General features: G+C 43.1%; 1 protein-coding gene and 1 pseudogene across 2 annotated transcripts; one reads left to right on the top strand and one right to left on the bottom strand.

The window, feature by feature from the left end:
* Window positions 1–104: 104 nt before the first annotated feature.
* Window positions 105–27,176, bottom strand: MPZL3 (myelin protein zero like 3). Of its 2 annotated transcripts, none has more exons than XM_019941813.3 (7): window positions 26,725–27,176; window positions 26,117–26,289; window positions 15,777–15,943; window positions 10,197–10,407; window positions 8,685–8,850; window positions 7,109–7,169; window positions 105–2,980 (listed from the first exon to the last, which is right to left on the bottom strand). In XM_019941813.3, the coding sequence occupies exons 2-7, from the start codon at window positions 26,187–26,189 to the stop codon at window positions 2,954–2,956; spliced, it is 705 nt and encodes a 234-aa protein (XP_019797372.1). In that variant the 5' UTR covers window positions 26,190–26,289; window positions 26,725–27,176; the 3' UTR covers window positions 105–2,953. The 2 variants fall into 2 exon arrangements, with proteins under 2 accessions (XP_019797372.1, XP_019797370.1); XM_019941811.3 differs by having other exon boundaries at window positions 26,117–26,232.
* LOC117313269 (prolyl hydroxylase EGLN2 pseudogene) lies at window positions 12,851–14,101 on the top strand (annotated as a pseudogene).
* Window positions 27,177–27,204: the final 28 nt, after the last annotated feature.

Here is a 27,204-nt window from a genome sequence, read left to right as displayed (position 1 = left end):
TCAGTCATGAATGGTTACTTGATGCTGAAAACCACAAACCACCCCCCTTCTCTTTCACAGGACAGCTCTCATCTAATATGTAGATATACACCAAAAAGTAGCCAGAAAGTGCAAAGAAGTTTATTAACTATGACGTGGTAAAGATCTCAAGAGTTACACGTCTGTGTGCATGACCCAATAGTGCATACCCTCCTACAAAAACAAACAAACAAACAAACAACACAGTGAAATGCAGCAGTTAACAGTCCAACACTGGAGTCAAAGGGTTGGAGCTGCCTCGTCTTGCAGCAAAGTTCTAAATTGTGCAATTAAATGAGAGTGTTGGTCCATGCCCTACTAGTCTTCTTACAGGTCCCCTTTGGAACCATAACTGAGTGACACACAAGAATATTCAGATTCAGGATTTGGCCGCCAGAATTTTTTCTAAACAAGGACGTGCAACATCCCCTCATGAAGCACCAGAGTCCAGTTTGAGAGCTGCAGAGAATGTGCCCCCAAGAAGCTTGAGGTTAACAGGCCACATGGGAAACACAAAGCATTTTATAAGTTCACATTTGGTAACAGAATTAAGAGTTCAATGGACAAAACTCATAAAGTAATGTAACCACAAGTAAGACTTCAGCAGGCAAAGAAAAATTCTGAAAGGCTTTTAAGCCTCTCTGAAGCTTTCAGAATTCAATTCCCTTTCTAGACAAGGCTGGTCTCCATACAATGTGATAAGAACTCATGGAGCAAGAAAAATAGAAGCTATTAAACAGAAGATATTAAAGATATTAGAAGATATTAAAACAGTAAGTTAAAAAAAGAAAAAGCTTGATCTTCCTTCCATCCTTAAAATGCATGTGTCCCAACACTGCTTTGTGCTCCTTTGAAGAAAAAAAGCTGTAACCCAGACCTCAATATAAGGACTGAAGAAGGAAACTGAGAGCAGCCCTAAGACTGTGATAAACATATCCCATTGTATTAATCCTCATAACATGCCTGAAAAGAAATTACAAGAAAACTCAGCCAAAACTCGTCCTTTATTCAATGGGATGTGACTTTACCTGGGTTCCTATAACATCATCTCTTTCTCAAAGAAATGAGGACCCACAAAAATTCTATCTCACAGCTAGATCTCTATCTTCAAATGTCCTAGAGCCCAAATTATTTACTTTCATTGCTCAAATTGTTTTCCTCTCTGTGTTGAGGTGTCAGATTGTCTCACTAGATTGGCCCTAGACATCCACATACTTAACAAGTAGCCCAAGACTGTGAGATTTAACCACTGGAAATGTGGACTGCCAATCTCGCCTTTGCCTCTTCTTCTTTATATGACCAGAGGTAAATCATAACATCTATTAACTAATCAGACTCTCTAATCGATGGACTAGATTAACAAAAGAGGCCAGGCCAAATCTATGAGAACTAATAACCCAAATTTTTAAAAATAGGTCTTAGCAAAAAAATATAAAAGTGATTTTTGCACAGCATACAGTATATTATGCTATAATATGGAAACCTCCTGAGCCACCTAGCAAAAAATCATGGAAACGGGCTACCTTGTTAAAAAATCAAAGATGGGAAGAGAGGATAATTTTTGTCTCTCATAATTAAGAAGTGAACTCCATCCCTCTATTACAGAGGACTGCACAGTCAACCCTTCCTGATATGTCATATATTTTTTTTTAATTTATTTTTATTTTTGGCTGCGTCGGGTCTTCGTTGCTGGGCTTTCTCTAGTTGCAGCGAGTGGGGGCTGCTCTTCGTTGCAGTGCGCAGGCTTCTCAATATGGTGGCTTCTCTTATTGTGGAGCACGGGCTCTAGGCGTGCAGGCTCAGTAGTTGTGGCACATAAGCTCAGTAGTTGTTGCTCATACATATTTCTTAATGGCTTCTAGTAAATCCCATGTAAATTAAAATTTGAAATATGTTGCTGCAGTAGAATGGAGGAAGCTCATAGAAGGTATCAGGAGAACAGAAGGAGGAAGTATAGGTTATTCACACCCTCACTTCCTTATCTCAAATATTATGCAAAAACGGTTTGTAAATACATTAGTTTGCTCATATTTTCCGCATTTTAGAAATCAAACAACTTTTGAAGAACAGCGTAGGTTAAAAGATGATTTCATTGCAAATTACTGGTAAAATAGTCTACTTAGCCCCACTAAAACCTTTTGAAGAGTTTTTCTTGCCTCTGATCTGAAAAGTCAAGAAGGAAATCATAAATCAGTCAGCTGTCAGAAAGTAAAATAACAAATTGCACCTAGTAAGACAAAAGAAAGGAATCCCTCTATCTCATCATTTCTTTCCTTAATTGTAAACTGAATGCACTTTAACACTTTAAAAACCCAGTCAAAGTAAACCACTGACTCCCGAGCCTACCAACTCTAAAAAAAAAACTGGGGTTATGCACTCCAAGCCTCCCAAACACAATTGATGATGAGATCATTAAACCAACGAGTATATGCTGTATGCTAACTCACAGCTGAAAATGTTCATGGAGCAAAAAATAAAGAATAGCTATCCCAGACAAACATTTTGCCTGGGAGCACATCAGGAAGCTCCAAGCTCCATTTCATTAAATATATGTACACATTTTGGCATCAGCAGTATGGCCAACATCTAGGATTCTCCCTCAAAAAATTGGAAGAAAACATGTAATACATTCAAGAGCAAAGGCAAAACAAAAAGTATCTTTCTATTTAGGAAAAGAATTCCTTCATTCAATTAGAGTATAAGTTATTGAAAGGGGTAGTTATAAGTTTCTTCTGAGAGTTTTTGAACAGTTTATAAATACAAAAAGAACATTTCTTCAATAAATAAATGGCTCCTAAAGTCTTCACTGATGGCTTCCAGAATTCTCCATCACTACTGTCCAAGTCAGCTCCACTTCTCTGGGAGGCTTTAGCTGACAGTGGAATGGGATATTTTCTGTTATTAGGTGACTCTTCTTCTATCATGCAGACTTTCATCAATAAGTCTCTTCATAGTCTGAATCCTGGAGGGGAAAGAACAGTAGTTGTGGTGTGTATATGAAGCACAATGCCACAGTCAGAATTCAGGCAAAGACCACACGTTAGGGTCCCCCAAATGGAACTTGGCTAGGGGAGACATCAACAGTGAAATGGCACTGACTCAACCCACCTAAATTCCCAAGAAGCATCACAGGACCTCATTATAATTGGTATCTATTGGGCTAATTTCTGCTTTGAAACCCTAAGGGTTCCCTTTTCCTGGGTGACTATTTTTTAAAACCTCAACACACATGAAAACATGCCTGTCTGTAGCAAAATGTGCAAGACTGTAGCTAGGAGTTTAGGCTAGGAGTCAGTCTACCTCTGGATTCCATCCCAGCTCCACCCCTTGCTGGCTATGTGACCTTGAGTAAAGTTATTTAACTTCTTTAAACCTCAGTTTCCATCACTGTGCCTGGCAATTTGTAAGCACTCATTCATGATGAACTACTATCACTATTATTCTTATTCTTATCTTTATTGTTCAAACTTGTATTCATGATTTCTAAGCTCGAGTAGGCCATTAGTACTACCTGGCATACCCCATTTCTCTAGTCCACTCATTCTCCTATTCTCCTAGATGACTATTTTCATATCTTTCCCTCTTTCTCCAAACCTCCAACACCTTCAGCTCACTTCATTCTCAGCTGATGACCTTATTTTCTCCCATCATTGGGAACAGAGAAACAGTCAGTAGGGAACTTCCACAAGCTCCCATCATATTTACCTACCCACCTGCATCTGGGCCCACCTACTTGGCCTTCCTTACTCTTCGTATGGATACACTCTCGCTGCTTTTATCTAAGGCCAACATCTCCACTGGTGCACTAGATCCTGAAGTCACTCCAGCAATCCTCCCCCCTCTCCTATAACATCAAATTTTCACTTTCTACTGGCTCATTCCCATCAGCATACAAATGTACTGTAATTTCTCCCATTGTAAAAAGAAGAGCAACCCTTGACACACACCTCTCTCTACCTACTGCCCTATTTCTCTGCATCCCTCCACAGCAAAACTCCTTGAAAGTGTCATTTATACCCACTCTCACCAAAACATCTCTTTGTATTCTTTCTTGACCCTACCTCAGTCAGGCTTTCATCCCCACTATTCCACTGAAGCTGCTTTTGCCAAGGCCACCAATGACTTCCACATTACCAGATCATCCAGTAATCAAGTCTCAGTTCTCATTTTACTTGACCTGACTCAGGAACAACTGACACAGTTAATCACTTTCTTTTCCTTGAAACGCTTTCTTCATTTGGCTCCCAGGATACAGAGCTCTCCAGGTTTTCCTCCCACCGCACTGGACATTCCTTCTCAGCCTCCTTTGATAATTTCTCCTCATCTCCCCCATCTATAAACCTTGGAGAGCTCCAGGGCTCAGTCCTTTGAGTTCCTCTCTATCTACTCTCATTTCCCTGGTGGAAATATCTCTACCAGTCTCTATATACGAATAACTCCTAAATTTATATCTCCATTCTAGATCTCTCTTCTGAACTCCACACCCATATAACCAATTGCTTACTCCACATCTCCACTTGAATGTTTAATAAGTATTTCAAATTTAAGCTCCCTTAAAGCTTGTTCCACCCACAGGCTTGTACATATTAGAAAATGGCAACTCTGTTCTACTAGTTGCTCAAGTCAAGAACCTTGGATTTATCCTTAACTCCTCTCATTCTTTCACACACACACATGCAACTCGTCAAGAAGTCCTTCTGGCTTTACCTACAAACTATAACCAGAAAACAACTACTTCTCACCACCTCCACCACCACCACCACCACCTTGGTCCAAATCATCACCCTCTTCCCTTACTTGCATTATTGCTAAAGTCTCTTAATTGCACTCTGTTTCTGTCATGGTCCCTCACCACCTGTTTTCAACAGAGAAGCCAGAATTATCCTTTTAAAACATACATCGGTTCAAAGTGTTCTCTTCTCAAAAACTTCCAGTGGATTCTGTTTCATTAAGAATAAAATTCTAGGGCTTCCCTCGTGGCACAACGGTTAAGAATCTGCCTGCCAAGGCAGGGGACACGGATTTGAGCCCTGGTCCAGGAAGATCCCACATGCTGCAGAGCGACTAAGCCCATGTGCCACAACTACTGAGCCTGTGCTCTAGAGCTCGTGAGCCACAACTACTGAACCCGCATGTCACAACTACTGAAGCCCGTGCGCCTAGAGCTGTGCTCCACAACAAGAGAAGCCACCGCAATGAGAAGCCTGTGCACCGCAATGAAGAGGAGAGCCCGCTCGCCTCAGCCAGAGAAAGCCCATGCGCAGCAACAAAGACCCAACGCAGCCAAAAATAAAATAAAGTAAATTTATTTTTAAAAAAGAATAAAATTCTAGGTGATTACACTCACTATAATGTTCTATAAGATACGACATTATCTCTCCGAAGAAATACTATTCTTTGCCTTGCTCACTTCATTCCTGCCACACTGGCCTCTGTGCTGCTCCTAGAACATGCCAATCATGGCCTCTCCCCAGAGACTTTGCACCAACCACTTCCTCTGCCTGAAATGTTCTCCATGATAGCCAAGTTGCTTGCTTCTACTTTTAGGTGTTTGTTCAAATATCATTTCAGTGAGGGTGTCCCCAACCATCCTATTTATTTATTTATTTAGGTCACACCTTGTGGCTTGCAGGATCTTAGTTTCCGGACCAGGGATTGAACCCGGGCTCCGGCAGTGAAAGCACAGAGTCCTAACCACTGGACCTCCAGGGAACTCCCCCAACCATCCTATTTGGTATCATACTCCCTTATCCAGCCATTCCATCTCCCTTTCCTATTTTATTTTTTCTCTACAGCATTAAGCACAATCTGACATACTATATATTTTACTAATTTTTAAAAGATTTAGTTTGTTATTGTTTGTACCCAATTTAAGAGAAGGTAACATTTCAACTGTGTCTCAGACCACGAGTTTTCCAGGAATGGAAAGAATGTAATTTCTTCTGAGGGCAGGGATTTTTGTCAGTTTTGTTCACTGTTGTTTTCGAAGTACCTAAAATCACAGCTGGGGCATGTCAGATACATGCTCGAAGAATAACTGTTGAACAAATCAATATCTGAAATGTGGACAATAATCTTATGAACATTAGCTTATTTAGTTTTTTATTTACTTTTTTAAATTTTTATTTTATATTGGAGTATAGTTGATTAACAATGTTGCATTAGTTTCAGGTGTACAGCAAAGTGATTCTTTTTTCTTTGTTTTTTAATTTTTACTTTATATTGGAGTATAGTTGATTAATAATGTTGTATTAGTTTCAGGACATTAGCTTATTTTTTGTTATTAAAAATATTCAAATCCCAAAGGGTTGGAATTAGATCCTATCCACCTTTCTCTCATCTTACCTATAATACTCAAGTACGTGAGAGAAAGAGAAAAAGGAACACTGTGGTGAGTAATTGGGCTGCAGTCATCCGGCCAAGTGCTGAATTTGGCAGTAAGTACAAAGAAGGCTCAAGTTTAAACCCTGACATGACAGGTATGCTTTGTATTAGATCATGAGTTGCTTTTGGCCTGTTTCCAACAGTACCACATCAGAGAGTCTCTCTCCCTCCTAGGATCCTGGAACAGCACACAAGCCTACCAGTCACAGCAAGCACCCAAAGGGGGAGGGATGACAGTTTTCTGAAATGTAAATCAAAACTCAAGCCTTGCAACATGGGTATGTCTTATTGACAAATGCCATCGAGTCACCTAAAAGTTTATATCACTGGGGAAAACTGAGGCTCAGAAGAAAAGTTCAATTCAGGGTTTTAGGTTCAGCCAGTCCAGCCAGGTCTCCTAGTATGACCTCAGCAGCATAGGACACTCCTCTTTCAGGATGTTCCCTGTCAGTCAGCAGAGGCTGCCTACGCAATCCCCTTCCCTAACCTAAGGACACCACTCTCTGCCCGTAAGACAGAAAATAAAATAATGCTTAGAATTGGTGGGGGTCCCCTGAGACCAAAATGCTTTGGGGAAAGACCTTGGTTCATACTTTGCTTCAGACCTATTTGCATATCCTCTGCTGCCTCTGAGGGTGAAGGATTCCATTAATTAAGCAGGAAAATGAAGCATGAACAGTGAACAGAAGAAATGGCATGGACTTACCAGGCACTCGGCACAACGGACACAAAGCTTGCCCATGCAGTCATCCTTCTCCTGGTCACTGCTGTAGAAAGAGGACAAACCAAATGTGAACAATCACTATCCTCGGTATGGTAGAGCAGTTAAGAGGACAAGTGTTGAAGTTAGACGGGTCTGTTTTTAAATTTCAGTTCTGCCACTTACTAGCAGGATGACTGGGAAAATGACTTAAGCTCCAGGAACCTATTTCCTCATCTACAAAATGCAGACATTACCAGCTACACTTAAAGGGTAATGGTTAGGAGTAAATGCAAAATAAGTACATGTAAAACAGGTACCACAGTGCTTGGCACATAGTAAGTGCTCAATAAATAGGAGCCAGTCACAATCGTTCATTTAGAAATGTACTGAGCACCAACCATGACAGAGGCATTGTGCTGGGCTGGGGATAAAGACATAAATAAAACATGGTCCCCTGAGCTCATTTTGTTAGAATACAATGTGGTAAATGTTTTCATAGAGTTAAGGTCAAACCGCTGTGGCAGCAAAAAGGAGGGAGTGATCAGTTTTCCCTGAAAGAGTCAGGGAAACTCTTGAGAAGCAGACATTTCATCAGGGTCTTGGAAGATAAGGAAGAGTTTTCCAGGCAAACAAGGGAAGGAGGGAGGGGATCCTAGGTAAGAGGAAAGCATGTTGAAAATTTTTTAAAAGGTCTAAATGAGTACAGTATGTTTGGAGAAGGAAACGGCTCACTGTAGTTGGAATGGGGAGCAAATGAGAAGAAATGGCAAGAAACAATGCGACTTAGGGTTAGATCATAAAGGATCTTGTTAGACCATGCTTCGAAATAGACGTTTTAGTATTTTTACCAAGAGTTCTTTGCCTTTTTGTGGGGCCACAGATTCCTTGTAAAGGGCACTGTTACTCCCATTAAATAAATGTGCACACGCACACACATGCACACACACACAGAAAGAAGATTTTAGACTCTCTCAAAGTAAGACTTCTCTCCCCAGGTTAAGAGCCCCTGATATAGATAATGGAGAATCAACAGGGTTTTATGTAGACTTCTGTTACCTGTTTTTTGGTGGATTTGTTCTTAGGGAAAATACTGGATCACACCTGCTCACTGGCAAATGCTTTTGATAACCAGAATCAAATTAGCCCCTTCCGAGCATCTGCTGACCAAGAGTAGTTCTCACTTATTTAAACTGTTTTGCTCTCCCTGGCTGTTCTAAAGCCTCTCTCACTGCTCAGGCACTTCTGTCAGGAGACATCAGCTCAGTGCCAAAACAAGGAAAAGGGGAAAATAACTGACTTGTTGGAATTTCCTGTCCATTTTGAAGGAATGAGAGATTCACTTCAGAATTTATATTCAGAACCACAGCACTACACAATCTCATTTCAAAAAAAAAAAAGAGACTAGGACTATGCTATCAATCCCTCCATCTCTCTCTCCAAATTAACATCCACACATTTCCCTTTCAGCAGAACTAAATTCAGCCTGAGAGAAAGGAAGGCATGATGCAGAAGCCTGGGTACTGTCCACAAGCCAGGGCTCTGAAGAGGGTTGACTGCTCAGGACTGCAGCTGGACTTACTCAGCTGAAACCTCAATAGATGACTTCTTAGAGCCAGACTTGCTCCTCTTCTTCAGCCCCGCAGACTTCCTCCCCATTCTCACCAGCAGCAGCACACCCACCACAGCTGAGGGAATGAAGACAAGAATGGAAAGAAGGGCCACGGAGGACAGCATCATGCCAAAACCTGGAGGAGGAAAAAGAGGTCAAAGAGAGGGACATGCAAAGTGCTTCCTTTGACATGAGATAGTCTTACATTTGCTCTTGTATTTCTTCTGGTTACAAAGGGCATAAATTCATTGTAGAAACAGTAGAAAATACACAAAAGGACAAAGAAGAATTAAATTTTACCCATAATCCCACTCCCTAGGATCAATATGTCAATATCTACCCGTTCAATCTTCTTTCTAGGAGTATGTGGGTATGAGTCTGAATATAGGGAGGAGAGTACATGTTCAGAAGTATTGATCATAGTTTACATACTATTTCTAGCCTCTTTTTTATATACTATATTATAAATATTTTCCATAAGTATTCCTTCCAGGTGTGATTTTTTTAATAGCTGCATAGTATTCTACCATATTAAATAATTTATTGAATCAATCTTCTATTGCTAGATATTCAAATTATTTCCAATTCTTTGAATCTATGAGTTATATAATGATGATCATCCTTGTATATAAATACTTAGCTCTATTTTTTAAAATAAATTTTAAAATGGAATTACTGGATCAAAGGGTATATACTTTTAAGGCATCTGATTTATACTACCAAACTGTCTTCCAGAAAAACTATACCAGTTTCTACTTCTACCAGCAGTATGAACGTTCCTATGTCTTTGAAACCTATGAGTTGCCTTAAAAAAATAAAGAAAAAAGAAAGAGGAAGGGGAGGGAGAGAGAGAGACATACAGAAAGATTTGAGAAATGACAAGGTATCTATAATGAACCATAGATACCTTGTCATTTCTGAATCTCTAAATCTTTGGTTCAAATTCAAATAAGGACTAGAATGACCACTCAACAGTCACCAGGGAATAGTGTAGAAAAAAGGTCAACCCTTAACCCACTCTCCTCATGTTTCACACTAAAAGGAAACAGTTGCTCTTTGCAACATAAAAGAAATGTGCTGCCTCCGTCTTTAGAGGAGGTACCCTTTCAAGAAACAGGCAAGAACACAGTCTCATAACTGAGGGTATGAACACATTAGGGAAACCAGAATGACTTCTGTTTCACACAGACAGCAACCCTCCATTTATTCAGGGGTTTGCCATACATTCCACAAGACCTCTGGTCACCTGAAATTAAAATTTTAAAAGGATAATGGAGAAACTATGACGATATTTGAAAAAAAGTCAGTTTGAAAAATAAAGGTAAAAAAACTCATCCTCAGACAATTCAAAATGGCAGAATGTCCCAGTGACCAACCGGCTTATGGAGATAGGTAGTTTTGCTTCTCACTGATCTCCCCACAAACCACTACTGTAGTCAGAGAGCACTCACTACAGAAGAAGGTCGGTGGCAGTTAGCTTACCCCTTTCTGTGACGGTTAGCTCTGTCCCTGGAATATTATGGTACACATCCGGGGGATTCTTCACAGCACAGCTGAAGGTCCCATTGTCCTTTATGGTAGGGTTGATTATGCTTATGGACGCATCCCCGTTGTACACATCTCCGACCCAGGAAATTCGATTCCGAAACGTGCCCACTGTGGTTGGGTACTGGAAAGACTGATAATGAAAAATCTAAGAAAGCAACACCATGAGAAAAAAGTTAATTTGGAAAATGCAATGAAAACGTAAAGCTAAGTGGGTCCAAAATAAAATACAAATGTGTAGTGGGTTTTCCCAGTTGGACAATTTTTTTTATGTTTTGTTCACTTCCATCCGATAGATTAAAAGACAGGCTAATAAAACTTGTCCAAAAAAGGCCTGACGAAAGAATCCAGGGATCCTAATTCTTGAACCCCTTTTAAATTCTGCCCCAAGTCCTAAAGTAGCAGTTCTCAACCAGGGGCAATTTTGCCCTCAAGACACTTGGTAATATCTGGAGATAATTTTGGTTGTCTCAACGGGGAGGAGTGCTACTGGCTTCTAGTGGGTAGAGGCCAGGGATATTGCTGAAAATCCTACAAAGCAGAGGACAGCCCCCACAAAAAAGAATTATCTGTATCAAAATGCCAGCAGTGCCAAAGCTGAGAAACCCTACGCTAAAGCGGCATCTAAGTCATATGGTACTTTATAGTGTGCAAACGACTTCTATACGTTTACTCATTTGAGCTTCACAACAACACTGAACTATACATGGAGCAGGCAGGAAGGGAAACAAGGACAAAAACAAGAAATTAAATGAGTTACTCGAAGGCACACAGCTAATAAGTGGGAAAGGGGAGATTTTTGTTTATTCTCAAAATCACCGGGAGGCTGTACCATAAGCCTCTCTCAAGTTATCTATCTTGGCAATTAATAAAAACCTCAAGTCAGATGCATGATTGGCATCGATGAATATACATTGAATTAAAACAATGCTACTTCAGATTGGTAATCATATATTTCATCACCAAAAACACCTAATTATATTTGGTGGTAGGCTGGGCAAGCACTACAATACAATATGATCTTTCTCTCTCTCTTATGCAAGATTCAAGCCTTTCCTAGTTCTTTTCTTACTTGGTACCTCCCCACTTAAGAACCCAGGCACTTACGAACACCGAATTGCCCAATTTTGAAAAGCAACTTCCCAGAGAAGATGCTGAATCACTTCTTGGTTCATTTGTTCATGCATTCATTCAACAAATATTTACTGCACACCTACTATGTGCCCTTAGGCACTGTATTAAGCAAAATGATACAGTGGGAGCCAATCAGGCACAGTCCCTGCTCTCACGGAATTTACCATCTAGTGGGAAATACAGATATTAGTAAATAATAAAATGTGTAGAATGTTCCAAAGAGGGAGCTAAAGAATACCTATCTCTGATCATCAGCATCAGTATAAAAGGGTTTGAAACTCCTTATTGACAAAACAAAGCCTGCTGTGAATCTGCAAGATTAATCCGACCTGTGAGTTTCAAGTTAAACTAGTGATACTCAAATCCTGCTAACTGATTAGTTTGACAGAATCCTGACTGATCACGTAACTGCAACATAGTGTTACGCAACTTTAAGGGTCCACTAATTCCAACTTGGATGAGTTTGCTGATTTCCCGACTAGCCTCACAGAGAACAGCGCCATACGAGCGCTGAAGCCAAAATGCTGTTTGCATTTAAGGCTTCTGCCCCAGGAAGATCCCCACTGTTTGTACTGTCCTACTTTTGGCCAAGGAGGAAGAGCCATATGAAGCCAGCCATAGTTTCCTGACCACTCAAAATAAAGTGACCTATTTTAAGTCTAAAGAAAAAAGGACCAGAAACTAACACAACATTGTTAATCAACTATGCTTCAATATAATTTTTTTTTAAGTTGAAAGAAAGAAAGGAAGGGAGGGAGGAAGGGAGGGAGGGCGGGAGGGAGGGAGGGAGGAAAGAAGGAAGGAAGGAAGGAAGGAAGGAAGGGAGGGAGGAAGGCAGAGCGTCGCAGGTGGTGGGGCGGGGAATGGCATGCTGTGCTGCGCAGGGCGGTTGGCACAAACGGCGGCGCCGGCGCCGAGGCGGGAGTAAAAACCTCGCCACCGTGACAGGTCCTTTCCCAAGCCCCTAGAGACAGCAGAGGACTTGGGGACCAGCAAGCAGCCCCAGGGCACGAGAAAGGCCTCTGCCACCTGTCCTGCGTCATCCTGCCCCACGCCAGGCCCAGCACCCCGGCGCGCGGCTGCATCAAGTGGAGGAGGAGGAGGAGGAGGAGGAGGAGGAGGAGGAGGAGGAGGAGGAGGAGGAGGAGGGGGAGGAGGAGGGGGAGGAGGGGGAGGAGGAGGGGGAGGAGGGGGAGGAGGGGGAGGGGGAGGAGGGGGGGGGGGAGGGGGAGGGGAGGGGAGGGGGAGGGGGAGGGGAGGGGAGGAGGAGGAGGGAGGAGGAGGAGGAGGAGGAGGAGGAGGAGGAGGAGGAGGAGGAGGAGGAGGAGGAGGAGGAGGAGGAGGAGGAGGAGGAGGAGGAGGAGGAGGAGGAGGAGGAGGAGGAGGAGGAGGAGGAGGAGGAGGAGGAGGAGGAGGAGGAGGAGGAGGAGGAGGAGGAGGAGGAGGGAGGAGGGAGGCAGCAGGGGCCTGGGCCGCGCCCTCCACGCCCGGGGGATGAACACACTGCTGTCGTGGACAGCCCGCGCCAGCCGCAGCCCCTGAGTCAGGCTCTCCCTCAGTTGCCGGGTTCGGTGTCAGAGCCCTTGGAGCCTAGCAGGGCCAGGATGGGGGTGGAGAGTTACCTGCCCTGTCCCCTGCTGTCCTCCTACCACCGTCCGGGAGCGCCTGGTGAGGCCTCGGCGGGGAGTGGGACCCCCAGAGCCACAGCTACTTCCACCACAGCCAGCCCCCTGCGGGAGTGCTTCGGTGGGCAGGATGGCGGCGAGCTGCGGCCGCTGCGGAGTGACGGTGATGGGGCACTGGTCACCAAGGGGTGCCAGCGCCTGGCAGCCCAGGGCGCCCGGTCGAGGCCCCCAAACGGAAATGGGCAGAGGATGGTGGGGATGCCCCCGCCCCCAGCAAGCGGCCCTGGGCCGGGCAGGAGAACCGGGAGGTGGGGCAGAGGGGGAGGGCTGCAGCAGTGGCAGCGGTGAGGCCAGCGCCCGGCTGAGGGAGGAGGTGCTGCCCGCTGCACCTGAGCGCCTGGCCCTGGGCTATATTGTGCCCTGCATGCGGTACTATGGCATCTGCGTCAAGGACAGCTTCCTGGGGGCGGCACTGGGTGGCCGAGTGCTGGCAGAGGTGGAGGCCCTGAAGCGGGGCGGGCGCCTGCGTGATGAGCCAGCGGTCTATCCTGCCACGCAGCATCCGTGGGGAGCAGATCGCCTGGGTGGAAGGCCATGAGCCAGGCTGCCGAAGCATCGGTGCCCTCATGGCCCACGTGGATGCTGTAATCCGCCACTGTGCTGGGAGGCTGGGCAGCTACGTCATCAATGGGCGCACCAAGGCCATGTGGCGTGTTACCCAGGTAACGGGCTGGGGTACGTGAGACACGTTGACAATCCGTATGGCGATGGGTGCTGCATCACCTGCATCTATTACCTGAATCAGAACTGGGACGTCAAGGTGCATGGCGGCCTGTTGCAGATGTTCCCTGAGGGCCGTCCTGTGGTAGCCAACATTGAGCCACTCTTTGACAGGCTGCTCATTTTCTGGTCTGATCGGCGGAACCCCCATGAGGTGAAACCAGCCCATGCCACCAGGTACGCCATCATTGTCTGGTATTTTGATGCCACGGAGCGGGCAGCAGCCAAAGACAAGTATCAGCTATAGCATCAGGACAGAAAGGTGTCCAAGCACCCGTATCACAGCCGACTACGCCCACCTAGTGTCTAGCCCCAGAGCTGCCTGGACAGACAGCTTGTCCTGACTTCGGGAGAGCCCTGGGCCCCAGTGCCACCAGTCTCGGTGCCTGCTCCTTCCCCGCCACTGCCGCTGCTTCTGTCTTTGCCTCTGTTCTGCCTGGTGTGGAGGGCTCCATCCATCGCTGAGGACCAAGGAGCAGGAGAGATCACTGCTGCCCTGGGATGGGGGTTGGGGTTGTGACCTGGGCAGAGGCCGGTGTTGGGGACTGCCTTTACTGGAGGTGGGGGTCTGTGTCCTGCCCTGTCTGGTCATGCATGCCCCTCTCAGGTTTGGAGGGCTGGAAGGAGGCACTGCCACCTCCTACGAGAATGCAGGATTTGGGGTTGGGGTGACTCATGGCCTCTTGCTGGCAAAGGTTTGTGGGGGAGTATCCCCAAGCCCCCCACTCCTCCAGCCTGGAATGGGAAGTGACTCCCCAGCCCCTTTGGCCATGGCACACTTTGGACTAGGCTGCCGCTGCTGGGCAGGATGAAAGGTGCTGGGAGGAGCATGGGTCTGCAAGTCCTGTCAGCCAAGAAATAAAAGTTCACCTCAGAAAAAAAAGAAAGAAAGAGAGAGAGAGAGAGAAAGGAAGGAAGGAAGGAAGGAAGAGAGAGAAAGAAAGAAAGAAAGAGAAAGAGGGAGGGAGGGAGGGAAGGAGGAAGGAAGAAAGGAAGGAAGGGAGAAAAAGGGACCACAAATACAGCCTAGCTCACTGGAGCCACCTTCACTAGGACAACTGGAGCACCTACTGTAGTTACTGAGAGATGCTACATGGCATTCCATAATGGTTCCTAAAACAAAATCCAAAGCTTATACATTAAAATCAAAGAGAAAGTACTTCTAATGAAGGAAACAGGATAAACAAATCAAGGATACTTTCAAAAATACAATCTTACATGCCACTCTGATATTCACATTCTTGATAAAAAGTATCCTGACCTAGGATATTGCTGGAAGCGTACAGAAAAAGGGCTTTTTAATAGCATTGCATCTTCAATTAGACATCCGCAATGGGATTTGAGCCATAAATGTGTTTTATCTGTGTGATTAAAATATATTGCTTCTAATATTGCAAGACCATCTGTCATCAACAGCATCTGTCATCAACATAAGGTGCCCTATAATTTCCTTCAAAGGGAGCTGTATAAATCAGTGCAGATGTTTATACACTGGGAGAAGGTGCCAAGATAAATCTACAAGTACCGATATACAAACAGAAACACCCACTGAGACAACTTCACATGACAGGAAATGAGCAGCTTTGAGCAAAAGGATGTCTAAGACTGGGACCTATAGAATTTCTCTGTCCAACAGCCTGGAGGTACCCTTTTTAGTACAACAAATCTGAAACTCAAGCTATGAAGCCAAGCAAAAAGAAACAAAAAAGAGAAACAAAACTAAACCACATTTCCTCTGAGTTTCTGACTGTTTTTCCTATAGCTTATTTGCAAGATTCTTACACAGAAGAAGAAAAAGCCCTATATAACCAGATGAATGTGATATAGGGTAGAAGCTCATCTCCTTCTATTTAATAGAAGCTCATCTTCTATTTTAAGATGAGAAGGCCTAAGGTGTACCTGTGACATAAAATAAAAGGATTCCAGAGCTGTTGACCACAGAAGGCTCAAAGAAATATCCTTAAAATTATACACTTACTGATTCTGTGCGACTGCTGCTTGGAGGTCGATATGTCCAGTCTATGGTGAGTTTGTCAGTGATAGATGAGGTTGACTTGAAGGTGCATTTCAACTTGATATTTTCTCCAACATAACCCCGGACATGGGCGTCTGCTTTAATCTCCAGGGAAAGGACGATGTAAACACCTAGTCAAAGCAAGCCCAAACATTTAAAATGTGTACACTGGGTGGAATATATAGACGTGAGTGAACAATATAGAAACCCTATTTTTTTTATTTCTTTCTTTAATTTATTTATTTTTGGCTGCATTGGGTCTTCGTTTTTGTGCGCAGGCTTTCTCTAGTTGCAGCGAGCAGGTGCGCGGGCTTCTCACTGTGGTGGCTTCTCTTGTTGCGGAGCACGGGCTCTAGGCACGCGGGCTTCAGTAGTTGTGGCACGTGGGCTCAGTAGTTGTGGCTCGAGGGCTCTAGAGTGCAAGGGCTTCAGTAGTTGTGGCACATGGGCTTAGTTGCTCCACAGCATGTGGGATCTTCCCGGACCAGGGCTCGAACCCGTGTCCCCTGCACTGGCAGGCGGATTCTTAATCATTGTGCCACCAGGGAAGCCCTAGAAACACTATTTATCACTTTTAGGGCTCTCATCAGAAAGCTGTAGCAATAAATGTCTTCTCAGGCAGACCCAAAAGGATAAGGAGCAGATATCTGCATTAATCAAGGGTGCTATTTTTGTCATTTTACGATATTAAATCATAGAATGAATGTTTGGGTAAAAATTTAAAATCTGGTCACATCAGCACTTTTTCCAAATACAGAGTTGTGGATAAATTAACTACAGCCAAGCGGGTCAGCGCACAGAAGGCTAAAAGGCAACACCACCCACTCCCTTGACACACTTATACTCCAGGAATATGGCAGTTGCTGTGGTATGAGGGATTTACCCCAAGTACAGCACGACTGTAACCTGAAGCTATCACTGCCTCAACCACCAGCAAAATAAGAGTAGAAAACAAGAATAGGATTTTTTTTTCAAAGAAAAAATAATTTTTATAAATCTACGCCAAGGTTCTATCTAGTTTTGTTCTGTTTTTCCCTTTCTTAAGGCTCGTTAATGAATCACTCATTCATTAAAAGTAAATCATGGGGAGGAAAAAGTTTATTAAATTTACAATTTAATGCATTTTAAAATGTAAAAAAAGATATCATTTTTAAACTCTTTAGAGACTTCCTCTTTCCAAAACCACTTCGTATATCCAACTTTTTTAAAATTTATTTATTTTATTTATTTATTTTTGGCTGCATTGGGTCTTTGTTGCTGCACGTGGGCTTTCTCTAGTTGCGGCCAGTGGGGGCTACTCTTCATTGTGGTGCACGAGCTTCTCATTGCGGTGGCTTCTCTTGTTGTGGAGCACGGGCTCTAGGCACGTGGGCTTCAGTAGTTGTGGCACGTGGGCTCAGTACTTGTGGCTCGCAGGCTCTAGAGCGCAGGCTCAGTAGTTGTGGCTTGCGGGCTTAGTTGCTCTGCGGCATGTGGGATCTTCCCAGACCAGGGATCGAACCTGTGTCGCCTGCATTGGCAGGCGGATTCTTAACCACTTTGCCACCAGGGAAGTCCCCTCGTATATCCAACTTTGACATCCCATCTCCCCCAAAAGAGTTGGCACTTTCTTCTGACCATTCCCTCTGCTTTCACAGAACAGTGGTAGAAATTTCTCTTCCATTAGGGAGCCATTTTTTAGGAAAGTAAGCCACCAGCACTTTGTTTTTCCTGCTTCCTTCTCCACTACAATGAGCCATGATTCACCTGGCAGGCCAAAGGCAAACAGAGCAGCAAGGTTTCAGAAGAGAGCAAACCCACACACCATCCTGGAAAACAGCAGTCCCTCTGGTTGAGAAAGGACACAAATCCCAGCCCTATCACCTGCTGACTCTGTGGCCTTCGTAGGTTTACTTGATTTCTTCAGTTTCTCATCCTGGTAGGAATGATAATAATAACACTTACCTTAGAAGGTCACTGTGAAGGATAAATGAATTAAAACATGTACCACACTAAGAAGCCCACCTAACCCAGAGTAAGTGCTCAATGCACGTTAGATAGCTTCATCATCGTTACTGACACCTCTTTAGTTCTGTCCTTAGTCTCTCAAACTTTCCTATCAGAGACATACTTATGAATCATCATTTCCACTGCCTTTACCTCTGCTGCTTTGAATCATGTTTCTGGCTCCTCTCTAGACAATCCAGTCTGTTCACATTCCTCTTAAAAGCAGGAGACCAAAAAAAAAAAGCAGGAGACCAAGACTGAGCTCACAACTCTACTAAGAATCTGACCATCCCAAAGATGAGGACTACCTTTGGTTCATCCAAGACATCCTCTCTGACTTTGCCATGCCAAACTTGTTATTCCTCCTATGCCTTTGCAAATGCTGTTCCTCTGCCTGGAAAGCTTTCATCCCTCAATCCCTACTCTCTCCTAAGCCCTCACTCCTGACCCACTTTACTCATGACTTAAGATAAAGCTCTAAAAAATGGAAGGCAGAGGGCTTCCCTGGTGGCGCAGTGGTTGGGAGTCCGCCTGCCGATGCAGGGGACACGGGTTCGTGCCCCAGTCCAGGAAGATCCCACATGCCGCAGAGCAGCTGGGCCCGTGAGCCATGGTCCCTGAGCCTGCGTGTCCGGAGCCTGTGCTCCGCAACGGGAGAGGCCACAGCAGTGAGAAGCCCGCATACCGCAAAAAAGGAAAAAAAAAAAAAAAAAAAAAAGGAAGGCAGAAATGAATGGATAATCTTCACACTCCCCATACTCTTTATATATCCTTTATATACTCAGGATATATATCCTTTATATACTCTTTATATATCCTAAAACATAAGTATAGCAAAGAGACTTTGAAGTTTAGATTTAGAATTAGACAGACCTGAACTTGAGTTCTAGCCCAGCTGCTTTCTGGCTGTGAGACCTTGATCATAGTTACCTAACCTGTTCAAGATTCAATTTCCTCACTTGGTAAGTGGGAATAATTAAAAGACCTACTTCATTGTGTCACTGTGAGGATCTAATAAGATTAAAGAAGGTAACACATAAAATGCTTAGCATAGTACCTGAAACTGAAACTTTCAATAAATGTTAACTATTATCATTAAAATGAACACCACAAACACTCAAAAACCTTCAGTAATTCTCTATTGGGCTATAACATAAAATCTAAATAGTGCCAATCTGGCCCCCAACTTCTGCTACTTTGCCCACCTACCCATCCCATCCCCTTCACTATGCCCAGAATGTCCTGCCATTTCCCAAATTTACTATGTCCTTCATGCCACTGTGACTTTCTTTGAATATGTCTTTATCTGGAAGTTTCTCCCCATCCCTACCAATCCTGCCTGGTAACCACATCCCCAATACTCACGCCCTTCAAAACCCATCTCAAATATCAACCCCCTTGTGATGCCTTCCCAAATTCTCTGATGCAGTTTGTTACTATTTTTCAATTTTCACATAACATTTAGTACATAATGCTACTCAAGCACATATACCATTGCTTGCACTCAATTTGTAAAGACGATTTCCTCCATTAAATTAAAGGAAGTACCTTAAGAGCAAAAGTCAGAGGGAAGGGAGAAGGCAGAGAGAGACCAAGAGAAAGAGGTGGACAGGTCACCAAAAGTTCTCATGTAGGAACAAAGTGTGCTTATTAGTCACCCACTCTCTTCATATCCCCATTCTTACAGTATTTTCAACATTCTTAAATCCCCCAGACACCTACCTTCCCATTAAACAGAATCAGGAAAAGCTCAGCCCTAGATGACCACTTCTAGACTATGGCTGGTGTGCGCTGAAGGAGAAAAATCACACCACTGCACCGATAGTTACCATAAGAAATTCATCAGTTCCATCCACAGCTAAGTCCTTAATGAGGCATGATGACTCTTTAACCAGCCTTGGTCATCTCCTCTTTCTGACCCCTCAAACTTTGCCATTCTCTTTTATCTTCTGTGCAACCTATAAACCCCTCATTCTCAGAAGAAAATGTCTCTCTTCTTCAAGGAACTTGAAGCCATACAAACTGCTTAGTCACATATCTTCCTGCATCTGCACCCATTCTTACCTCCAATCTGAAAGGATGTGGTGTCCCTTTTTCTACGCAAAGTCAAGCCCTTCTTCTCTGCCTGGATCCCTCCCTTCCAAGCCTTGCTCCAGGAAGAAAGAAGAAAAGAAAAAAAACCCTCTCTACTATCTTCAACATTTCCCTTTCAAGAGGGGCTTTCTCCCCTCAGCCTCCAAATACACAGAACTCTCTCCCATCTGTAAAAACAAATATATAACAATAAAATAAAACAACAACAAATTTTCCTTAACCCTGTAATCCTACTCATTACCAACTACTGCCCTCTCTACCCTAAGCCAAGTTTGTGAAAGAGTTGTTTATATCTGATGTCTCCCTTTCCTCCCTTCCCATCCACTTCTGGACCCCTACAGCACAATTTGGACTCCACTACCACTTCTAGTAAAAGGCATTATTGTCTTAAAACAGCAAAATCAAAGGGACAAAAACTCCAATAGGCAGTTTTCTCTCCTGATTTTACTGGATCCCTCTGCAGCAGTAACTGTTTACTCCTTGACCTTCTCTGTCTCAAGGCTTCCAGGATGATACACTCATTCATTCACTCATTCTTCAAACAAAGATTTATTGAGCGTCTGTTTTGTGCCACCCTCTAAGTTCAGGATTAAATGTGAGCAAAATACATACACTCCCTGTTTTGGAGCTTAAAATGCAGCAGAAGTTCAATACACTAATCAAACAGTCATAAAGACAAATGTATAATTACAAACTCTGATAAGCACTGTGAAGAAAAGACAGAGTGGTTATGAGAACTGTAGCAGTTATGATAGGGGAGCAGGGAGTGGTTAATGAAAGCTTGCCTGAAAAAAGTTACTTTTGAGTTGAGTTCTGAAGCAAGGATAACGTGAGGAGAGGGGGAGCATTCCGGGCAGAGGATACTGCGTATGCAAAGGTCCTGTGTCAGGAAGGAGCAGTCAGTCAAGGAACTGAAAAAAAGGCAGAATGGTAGCAACACAAACAGCATGAGAGAGAAGACTGAGACATGGCTAGGAGGTAAGCAGAAACTAGATCAGGCAGGACCTTAGAGATTTGGGTCCTTATTCGAGTAATGGGAAGCCATGGAAAATACTTAAGTATGGGACTGAGTGAGAAGGGGCATGAAGAAGTTTGCATTTTTAAAACCTCACTCTAGGGAAGACGATTAGGAGTCACTAAGAGTATATATAAAGAGATTACTTAGGAAGCTACTACAATAGTCAAGTGGGAAATAAGGAAAGATTGAACTAAGTTGGTGGCAGTGGACATGGAGAGAACTAGGAAGACAACAATACAAGGTAAAAATCAGCAAGAACTGGTGTTAGATCATATGTGGAATGTTTGGGAAAGAGAGGCATTGAGGATGACTCTCATATTTCTGGCTTGGTGATACCATTCACTGACACAGGAAAGACTAGAAAAGTACCAGGCTTGGCAGGGAAGAACATGAGCTTGATTTTGGATAAGTTTAAGGTGCCTTTGAGATATCCAAGGGATAATGTAAAGGGGGCAGTTGGTTTCGGGCAGGGATGGGCAAACTATGGACCATGGGCCAAATCTAGCCCACAACATCTTTTTATAAATAAAGTTTTATTAGAACACAGCCAACTTTATTCATTTATGTATTGTCTAGGGCTCCTTTTGTGCTACTCCAGCAAAGTTGAATACTTGCAACAGAGATCGTGTGACCCACAAAGCCTAAAATATTATCTGGCCCTTTACAAAAGTTTGCCAACCCTGCTTTAGAGCAAAAAAGAACTATGGATTAGAGTTATAAATCAGAATCTCATTAGTCTCCCTCCAACCAACTCTCCACACTGATTGTGTTACATACACACACACGCAGACACTCGACATCTCTGCTAGTTTCTATCAAATCTCTTTCTAAGGCTCCTCCTTTCCTACCCATCCCTTAAACACTGGTGTTCCTCAGAGTTCCACCCTGAGCCCATGGTCCTTCTTTCAACATGTTCTCTTTGGCCAATCCTACCCACTTTTATAGATTTCACAACCACTAATAGGCTAATGATTCCCCAAACTATGTTGCTAGCCATGACCTGCCTCTGAGTGTCCAAATATTACTGGATATACCCACTTGACTATCACCACCACAGACACCCAAACTGAAGGTAGTGAACTCTTGTTACCAGCTCAATATCCATTCCCCTCATCTCCTTTCCTAACAATACCCAGATTTTCTTTAGATATCCACCCTTTCCTACATAGCCCATGAGCTTGGGGGTAGCGGCCTCTGTCAGGGTCCAGGCAGGAAACAGAAGGCAAAATCAGCTAAAACTTTGAAAAGCGTGTGGGTCACTTTTCAAAGGGACTTTTTCTCAGCATCAAGGAAGCCAACAAAGGCACAACGCCTTTAGCACTCCATGCCTGAAGGGGCAAAGGGAGGAAACGGTGTTACTGAAGCCTGGTAGGAGGTGGATCTGTGGGCCATTTGACAGAAGCTGTAGCCACAGAGGATCATAGCCACTATCAGCCATGGCACCATGACAGGGAGGGAGCAGGGAAGAAAAATGTCTTTCTCCTCCTGCCCTCCAATCTCCTGCCAATGCCTCCCACTGACCAAACCTAACTGGAACCCAGAGGACGGGAGCCTGGAGGATGTGGTTTATAGGTCAGCTTTCCAGGGAGGAGGCAAAACGGAGAAGAGAAGTGAATGGATCTGGTGAGAGAGGAGCAAACCAAGAATAACGAGACCCTCCTCCCAGCTCTGGACGGTAACTCAGATTGGCCTAAACTAATCATTACATCCAGAGGTGTGCTGGTGAACAGCTAAAAATAGAAAACCCAAATATGTAGGTTTCAAAATTTTCTGTGGTACAAATACTCCCACCATGGCTAATTTCAAGCTATGAAGGTAAAAGTCTCTGAATGCTGAGTTAGGAAGACATGTGCATGATTGGCTCTTGAGAGCCAGTAGGAGGTAGCTCCAGCACACCATTCTCCTGACCACAGAGATATATTTGGAGTAAACACGGGATTTAAGTTAATCTAATCAAAGTAAGTTTCAGAAAATTTTCTTGGAAAGTTACCTCTATGCCTTGTTTATGCTCTTCTCTATGTCTGGAATTTTCCTCATTCCCTTTCTCTAACTAACTCTTATCCTTCTTTCAGATTTAACTTTGGAGACACCTCCAGGAAGTCTTCCCTGTATCCTCTTGGCAGATTAAGGGCACTTCCTCTGTGATGCCATGGTTTCTAGTGCATTTCTCTCTTAGCACTAGATTTTAAAATTATCTGCTGACTTGTCTGTCTTCTTCGATAGACCCTAAGCTCATTGAAATAGAACGTAGCACATTATGGATGCTGAGTAATATTTATTCAACTGAACCAAACCAAGAGTTTCCTTTTATAAAACAAAAATTGTCACAAAATAAGCATAAAAATTACAAGTTCTGAGCAAATTTTGGTTACTGAATTACAGCAAGTACACCTTTAATCAAACTACCTACTAGCAGCTTCTTCCTTCTTAATATATATAAACTCCATATTCATGAACATAATTTTGCCACAAAGCTATCAATATGTAAAGTCACTTCACATAATCTAAACACCGGATAAGCAGGTCTTAAATATATAGTTACAGAAAAGTAACCATAACATCCATGGATGAACTAAACAAATCTACACTACTAATCTATACATCAGGATATTGGTTCCCCCTGGAGGAGAAGGAAGAATGCCTGAAAGGAGGCACAGGGAAAGTTTCTGGAATGCCAGTAACAATCTACATGCTGATTTGGGTGCTGGTTGCCCAGGGGTGTTCAGTTTCTGAAAATTCATTAAGCTGTACACTTATAAGCACTTTTCTCTGTTTTACTGAAATTACAATTATTCTAAAATCAATGGATATAAAATAATTTTCCTCTTCCACTCAAAAAGTAAAATAAGAAGAAAAAAATATCAATCCAATGTTACATTCGTTCAGAAACTTTCACCCTAGGCCTAATGTGCTAATGGATATTTACCTCTTCCCCAGAGGGAAAAAGCATTCTTGCCAGGTAAAAACAGCCAACTATAGAAATAATTATAATAATTAAAAAGAAATTTAATCTGGGAGGAAAACAAGAAAATCACGTTTAACCATAAGTAATTTTATACATGGAAGAAATGGAAAAAATGACAAAAACTCCCAATTTTATACACCCAATTTTCCAAAATACAAATCTGTCAAACTGATTCATAAAATTGCACACTCAAGTGGAAAAGAGAAAAGTGTAAGAGCCCTAGGCTTGTTAATCTACTGGTTTTACATACTTAGACAACTGATATAGCAGGACCATACTTATAACTTAGGAAGAATTCAAACAAGTTAATAATTTAACGGGTCCTAAATATGAAGAGGAAAGGCAAATAAACTGGTATGAAACCAAAGTGTATTACCTAAGAGACTCAAAACAAAAGACCCCCTCAAAGATGGATGAACCTTAAAACATACTAAGTGAAAAAAGCTAGTCACAAAAGAACACATATTGTACAATTCCATTTCTATGAAATGTGCAGAATTGGCAAATCCACAGCAATAGAAAGTAAATTGGTGTTTGCCAGAGGCAGGGGGGGAGGGAAGAATGAGGAGTGACTGTTAATGACTATGGAGTTTCTTTGGGATGAAGAAAATGTTCTAAAACTGATTGTCATAATAATTGCACAACTGTGAATATACTAAAAACTATTGAATGGTACGCCTTTTTTTTCTGGCCGTGCCATGCTGTGCATCATGAGGGATCTTAGTTCCCCAACCAGGGATCGAAACCATGACCCCCTGCAGTGGAAGCAAGGAGTCCTAACCACTGGACCACCAGGGAATTCCCTGAATGGTACACTTTAAATGGGTAAATTGTTCGGCATGTGAACTACATCTCAATAAAGCTGGGGTTTTGGGGTGGGGGGGTTTAGGCAAAAGATAAATGAACAAATACATACAGATCATAGACTCAACTTTTAACATTTGAATTATTTGGTTGCTGAACTGATGGACAGTTTTCAATGTGAAATGACATCAAGTTTGTGAAACCACCCACCATTTCTAGAATTTTTTTTCAGTAGGACAATATTTGAACATTTCTCTGTGTGTGTGAGAGAGACAGGCAGACAGACAGAGAGAGGAAACTAGGATGATTTGGAGTGACAGTAGGTCAGCCTAAACAGTATATTGGAAAAGAATTTAGGATTATTTGGAGTGACAGTAGGTCTGCCTAAATAGTATATTGCAAAATAATTTAGCTGAAAAACTGGACACCTGTTATGACACAGGCAGCTGGGAGGGATCAGGGAGTATGCTGGCAGCATAAATACTAGTCATCAAATAAATTAAAACTCCCTAGCCCTACCTGCTGAGACTTAGCACACCTGAAGCCTTTATATCAAAGATCCCCTTCAGAAATTCCTATTACCCACAGGGAAATTTTATGAAGTTAACAATACACTCCTATGCTAGCTCTACTAACATATGATTTCCTGGGGAAGACACACACACACACTCACACAAATCCAGGGAATAATTGCACCCTAAATGAAGGTAATTAGGTTGACTGAAATTTATGCAACTTGAAAATTGCATGAAAGCAAAACTTATCCGAATTTTAACATTATGTGATAGCGTGAATACTATACTTCTGATATTGGTTAATAGATTAAAATCTTAACAGAATTGATATTCCCTTCCTTGTATTAAAAAAAAAAAACTGTTATTAAAATACCAGAGCAGTTTCTTTTCCTCAACACATGCATCTCTGTTACAATGCAATCAAAGCACATCCTTTCTGTGACTCATAAACGTTTTACTTCATAAGCCCTGACAATCACCTACAAAAAAAAAAAAAAATACCAACAGTCATCATTTTCTTTCACAAAATTACTGGAACTCCTGAAGACTAGAATTGTCCTTTCCTAATCAGGATATACGGCCCACAAAACCACAGCCGAGTCAACCACTGATAACTCATAAGACAACACCGGATGCCCCCAAACCCAGTGCCCTCCGTGATTCTATCTAGCCGTGCCATCACCACAATACAACGCACAGTGATCGAGCTGCCAGGGGCTCAGGAAAGTACGGACAGGCTACCGACGGCCCTCAGTGGGTGTTGATTAGGAGAAGAGAACATTGTCCCCACGCCCTCCCGCTTCCTTCCTTCCCAGAAGCGCAGTAGGGTCTTTCCTGAGACCCCCACCGGAACCGGAAAAGCGACCATCTTCCCTAAGCCCCCGGCCGGAAGTGCGACCGAGCCCGCTGCCGACTCACTCACCCTGGAAGAATAGGACGCCCAGCAGTGGGCACAGAGCACAGCCACGGCCTCCAGCCGCCCCGCTCTGCAGCATCCCGACAGCTCTCCAGAAGTTTGCACACCTTGTTTACGGCTCCCTGTAACCACACAGGTAACACCGGAAGTGACGCGAGGGCGGGAGGCCGCGAGAAGACCTAAAATGGCGATTCGAAGTTGCCATAGTAACGTGGCTTCTTTCCAGAGCCACACCTGGACTTGCTCACTTCAAGTCAGCGATTCTTAACTCTCAAGTAGGAGTTCATTATTCCCGTTTGCTCGAAAATGAAGTCGGACAGGCTTTGGAGAACTTACTATTTATTTTTACGGAATTCTGCAGCACTTAATCGTCTTGATCCCCTTGACTCTAAGCCAGAAGTCCTTTTTACTCCCTACAGATTATTTTATTTGAATGCTCTCAGAATAGATTTCTATAAATTTAGAGTTCAGAGGGACCTAGGAGATCATACAGGATCAGTCAGTGAATAGATAAATATGTATTAGGCCTTCCTGTCAATTTGTGCCTCAAGACTGTTTGGTTCATGTTCATTTTTTGTGTGTGTAGCTATTACAGCATCCAGTTCAGTACTTACCTAAATTGGGTGTTTATTAAATTGCTGTTGACAGTGGCAATGATGAAATCATTACAAAAAGGAGCTGAGATTTGTGCCACTTTTGGTTGGAACAGTGAGGAAGTGCTTGAAGTGAAATGAAGAGATGGTGTCACATTTTTCTGAAAAAGAGATGGGATGGTACCCTGCTCTAATCATTAGTCAACCTATTCTCCTGGAATCTATGTATATTTAATGAAAGCAAGAGAGGAACGAAAATATGCTTCAGCTTTTGGGAAAGTTAATAACTTTCCGTTTTTCAACTCCCATTCCTTTACTAGACTTGAAAGCTGGTAGTTTTCTCTATTAAGAAGGTAATGTAAGAGTATCAAATGGAAGCGATGATACTGTTCCTTCAAAAGAGTCCCCAAACTAAGTAGTTGGTTGTGCCCAATTCTCAGTTATTTGAAGCAATGTGGAAATTCATACAGGTTTATTTATCCAGTAGAAACTAATTCTATC

The sequence above is a fragment of the Tursiops truncatus genome, chromosome 8 (assembly GCF_011762595.2).
Source record: "Tursiops truncatus isolate mTurTru1 chromosome 8, mTurTru1.mat.Y, whole genome shotgun sequence".
In the NCBI taxonomy this organism is placed as follows: Eukaryota; Metazoa; Chordata; class Mammalia; order Artiodactyla; family Delphinidae; genus Tursiops; species Tursiops truncatus.
This window is presented reverse-complemented; position numbering and strand designations above follow the sequence as displayed.

Excerpts from the sequence above, each read along its gene's own strand:
- MPZL3 (XM_019941813.3), bottom strand. The coding sequence starts at position 26,189 with ATGCTGCAGAGCGGGGCGGCTGGAGGCCGTGGCTGTGCTCTGTGCCCA. Across the intron at positions 7,170-8,684 it reads TCTATTGAGGTTTCAGCTGA|CAGTGACCAGGAGAAGGATG; the intron begins GTAAGTCCAGCT and ends CTCTTTCTACAG. Across the intron at positions 2,981-7,108 it reads TCCGTTGTGCCGAGTGCCTG|GATTCAGACTATGAAGAGAC; the intron begins GTAAGTCCATGC and ends TTTCCCCTCCAG.